The sequence below is a fragment of the Vigna unguiculata genome, chromosome 9, assembly GCF_037176805.1.
Source record: "Vigna unguiculata cultivar grain cowpea cultivar isolate G323 ecotype 2 chromosome 9, ASM3717680v1, whole genome shotgun sequence".
Lineage (NCBI taxonomy): Eukaryota > Viridiplantae > Streptophyta > Magnoliopsida > Fabales > Fabaceae > Vigna > Vigna unguiculata.
This window is the reverse complement of record NC_140800.1, coordinates 28,589,205-28,594,338: the sequence shown is the minus strand read 5'-3', so window position 1 is coordinate 28,594,338 and position 5,134 is coordinate 28,589,205. Positions and strand designations below refer to the sequence as shown.

Below are 5,134 nucleotides of genomic sequence, written 5' to 3'. Positions count from 1 at the left end.
GGATATGGAAAACTTTGCGGATGTCAACTTATATATGAAAAAAATTCAAATTTTAGTATGTATTGCATGAAACTTTCCATCCACTTCTTGATTTATGAAACTTTTGAATTTCAATAAGATTTTAGATATTTCTTGAACACACACTTCATACCCGAATAAATATTAAATGACATAAAATTTGATTTTTAATTTGATAGATATGCCTAGGACATGAGGTTGTTCTTCTACACATGATGTACTCGAGAGTTCTAGGCAGGGTGTCAAACGAAAGAGACCGACAACTTCAGCTCGTAGAAGGGGTCAACATGTACCTACTTCACCTGACCCAAGTCCACCGTTAGGTCCTGAAGATGTTATTAAGCATGGTCATGTCAATGTAGCTAAGGAGTAAGAGGTTGGGAATGATGGAGCAGGATTTCCTAGATGTTCATTTGATACTTCCTTGTTAAGTCATTATGTTAATGATGTAGCACATGTGATATGGGAGGGTCAGGTTAGTCAAAAGTTTTTATAAATGATTTTTTTATGGTTGATATGTTGTCCGAATACTTTAAGGTTATTTTTTTATGATCGAGTTATGAAATTGGTCTCCCATGGTAAAAAAAGTTAAAAGATTTGGACGACCTCACGTCTCTGTTCAACCTTTTGTGTTGAATTCTGGTTTATTGCCATTGTACGATATTTTATATGATTACTCTGATACTGGGTTGATATTGGGTTTTATTGAGAGATGGCACCCTAAGACAAATAATTTTCATCTGCCTATTGATGAGTTTACCATCTCTTTAGATGACGTGTGGTCATTGATACATCTTCCTATCATGGGAGAGTTTTGCCCCAATCCACCACTTGATTATGAAGACACAATAAAGACTTTGATGACACTTTTGGGTGTGGATCGGGCTATGGCTATAGATGACTTGAACCAAGGTCGTGGTTCCCAGGTTAGATTGAGTTGGTTGAGAGATCTATATAACAGTTATTGTGAAAACCACTTGTGGTAGTTTGTTGCGCGAGTGTATCTTTTGCACCTTGTTGGGTGCACTATATTTGTTGATAAGAGCACCATTTTTGTCCGTGTTTCGTACCTACAGTTGTTTAGAGATTTGTCTTCATGTCACATATATGCTTGGAGAGTTGTTGCTCTTGTCTACTTTTACGAGCAGTTAGGAGATGCTAGCTTTGCATCAACAAAGCAATTATCTGGATATCTACCTCTTTTACAAGTACCCACATATATTGTACTTTTATTTCCGTTTTGATATCAGTAGTTAAATGCTATGGTATTTTTTGTAGAGTTTGATATATGAGCATTTCCCTACAATTGAAAGCAAACAATTACGGGGTACGCATGTCGAGACTGAACCTCATGCTACATGTTTTGTCACTACACGAGTTACTTCTATAATACATGATGTTAGAGCCCATTTAAAGGCTTTAACATATGATGGGGTGATTTGGTCCCCATATGGATCACATAGAACTGCTCGACCACATATTACAGTTTCTATGTTTTCTGGCTTCATTAGGCTTGGTAGCATGGTTCACCGTCATATTCCAGAACATGTGTTTTGACAATTTGGATTTATGCAGCCTATTCCACAACTGCCAAATGCACTTCCTTTGGTCGACTTGTCCATTATTGATGATCGTTGGGCATACTTCCAACAATATGTCATAATGGAGGTCACACGCGCACCAGTTCCATTTTCATGTGTTGATGGATATTTCCATTGGTTTAAGATGGTGTCTCATCCTATGTTATACATGGTGTTGACGACGAGTGACCCAGTCTTGTGGTAGTGCCACGACTTCGCCAAAATTTACCAGATGACATTCCAGTGCGGAAGACATCAAAGTCATCATCTTTTGGTTTATTGGTATGTACCAATGTTTTGTTCATATTATTAATTTATTACTAAATTTACATTATTATGGTTTAATTATAGGGTGCGATGAAACACATTGTGAGCGGCCTTCAAATGATGATAGATTGTAGAGACATTAGTGAGGGCGTAGTTGATTGGGATCGAACGCAAGAGTTATTACAGATAGCTCGTCATGCCACAAAAGAAGAAGAAAACAGAAAAGGTCATAGTATTCAAGGCCGACGACCATCCACATCTAGATAGTTGTTTTACCTTATATGTGTATTTGATGTTAGACCTTATATGTCTATTTTCATCTTATATGTGTAGAAATTTTATATTCTGTCTATTTATTTTGTGTTGGATTTTATAAAGAAATATTATTCCATCTATGATTACAATTTAGCAATAGCTACTATGTTAACAATAAGGCCAAAATAGATTTGTCCCTTGGCCAGAGGAGTTAGCATTTTATATATATAAGAAAAATAATTACAAAAGCTTTTTTTTCGGTACATTACAATATTAAAAATCCTAAAATTTAGAAATAAAGTAAAAAAAATACAATAAATAAAGATCAGACCTCCATAAGATCTACATAAGTACAATTAACGCTCATCAATTGTACAAATGCCTACATCCTGTTAGCATAAAACGATGTCCATGCTTTTGTCTTGGGGTAACAATTGTTGGATGATATCATATCGACCATCAATATAGGACAACCTTCTTGTAGTCGAACGTGTAAACATATTATTAGTCAATAAAGAAAATAAGTGATAGAAATTAAAAAAAAAACACTTTACTTGCACAAAATGAGAACCATGAACATGTCCAATACAAATCAGTCGATGTTGACTTTGTGTAGTAGGTGAGGATGTACGCAGTGGGAATATCGTCAAATTTTGAACCAACGATAAATAGACAAGGATTACATTATATCGATTAGCAATCGCATACCCCATGTCTGGAATAGTCATCCACTAGTCCCAATCATCTTGTTTATAATTAATGAAATTATAATAAAAAAAATTCATAAGAAATGATTATCAATTAATTGTCAATAACAAAGACTTTCTAAGTTCTTCTAGTCGATCATGACTTTCAACTAATGTTGCATATTCTTCACACCACGAACTAAGTTCCTTGTACAAATCATGTCTAATTAGGGGCCATGACTCCTCACTCATCCCCAATAATGCAGTAATGCATCTATACCCACAATGTTCATCAGCAACTACATCCACAACATCCTCAATGTAAGGTTGACAAATAAGATGGAATTGTTCTAACATGGGTATTCTCTTTTCTTGCATTACACATTTGGCCTTCAATTTATTTTCTTTCTTTGCAATAGATGTATCATGTCTTGAATTCTCAATGAAGGCGTCAATATGCTCGAAATATGAAGGATCACACTTTGTTGACTTCTGAGATTGATGACTTTTATGTGCCCCCTTCATTTTCATTTTACTTGTTGGCAGCAACATTGATGACATCAAAGGGAAAACTATGTCAAGTAATTTCTGTTTGATGGTCACTTTCCCTATAATGTCAACGTCTTTGAAATGAGCATCAGATTAAGTTCCCTTTGAATAGATAATTGGCCTTGCACCTATGAAGAGGAAACATTTAAGAAAGTCAACCTAGTCCACATTATATGAATTTCTTATAGAGAAATCATCCTAGGTTCATATCATGCTAATTCACAGGCACATGGAAGACCATATATCTGTCTCTCAAAACGCAACCACAATGACTAATATCAAATCCTATTTTCTTAACTCTTTTTAACTTTGGACCAAGGAGTCCTAAGGCATATCTAGATACATATCCCACTAATCTTTTATAACTCAATGCCTTGTAAGAATCACTCATTAGATTTAAGACTTATTTCAAAATACGCCTTTATTTCGATATGTTGCAGGATAATGACGTTATGAATTCCATCTCAACATGAGCATGTGTCTCACATATTACTTCCAAGAACTTTCTTTAGGCTCCAATGAGGATACTCAACCTTGATACAAATTTTACAGAAAATTACATAAACCATAAATGAAAAAAATAATGAATATATGAGATGCAAGCATATTTGTTTGATGTTGTATTTCTTAAATGCAAAACTTTGTTTGTTTAGACCTTCACAAAGTATTTCTTATAAGGAATGACCAACGAGTCATTAACATATTCGAAGAATAGAGGCCATGACTGACAAACAAGATGAAGGTGATTAACACAATCGGTAAACTTACATTCATCTTCACAATCCATTACATTTTCCCATGCTTGCACATTAACATCCCATGCATAAATAGAATTCACTAACATTTTGCATTTTTCTTGGACATTTTTCTGAATGTGGAAATGACACAAAAGATGATAACATTCAGGGAACACAGTGTTAATAACATTCATTAAAGTCAAATCTCTGTCAGTAACAATGACTTGTGGACCACCCTCAAACGTCATAAACAGACCTCTTAGCCTTTCAAGAGCCCAAGTGAAATTGTTTTGTCTTTCACTTGATAAAAATTCAAACACGACTAAGATAGTTAATTTTGTTGATGTCACACCAACAATTTCAAGCAGTGGCAACCGATATTTGTTGCTTTTGTAAGTACTATCCACTAAGAACACAATATTAAATGCATTTAACAACTTCACTGCATCAAGATGTGTCCAAAAGTGGTTGCTAACCACCTCAGATTCATCGACACATATACTAAAATGGATATACTTATCACGTTTTAACATCACCATCAATTGTTGTAACTCGGTCCTCGAACCTGTCAATGATCGTTTATACCTATATCTTGTATTGTATACTTGTTTCATAGTGATCACATTACAATCATCTTTTTCTTTGAGAGTGAGGAGTATATTTGCAGGTTTGACTTGAGTTTTAGTCATATCAACAAGCAATGATTGTTCACTAGACTTCAACCTACCTGCAAATGGGTGACCAACTAGAGTATCTGACAAATCATGATTATGGTAACCACATATTACCTTCAACACCTACCCCTCCCCTTTAGAGATGGGTTTGCCTATATTTTCCACCCCTTTCACATCCTAATAATACATAGGTCTTTCTTCTGGGTTGTCTATTATGTTTATCGAATCTTAGAATAATAACAACGAAACCAAAATCAAAAGCAACCCCTCTAACTCACTCAATTAAATATTCACGTGTCGGGAAAATCTCATCGGTTGTAAAGTTAGAGGTATAATCTTCTTCGCATATATCATGAATGAAAAAAGAA

The 5,134-nt window shown here is 34.8% G+C and overlaps 1 protein-coding gene across 1 annotated transcript; it reads right to left on the bottom strand.

The window, feature by feature from the left end:
- Positions 1 to 2,917: 2,917 nt before the first annotated feature.
- LOC146883855 (putative protein FAR1-RELATED SEQUENCE 10) lies at positions 2,918 to 4,631 on the bottom strand. Its single transcript, XM_085666741.1, has 2 exons — positions 4,124 to 4,631; positions 2,918 to 3,414 (listed from the first exon to the last, which is right to left on the bottom strand). The coding sequence occupies exons 1-2, from the start codon at positions 4,629 to 4,631 to the stop codon at positions 2,918 to 2,920; spliced, it is 1,005 nt and encodes a 334-aa protein (XP_085522867.1).
- Positions 4,632 to 5,134: the final 503 nt, after the last annotated feature.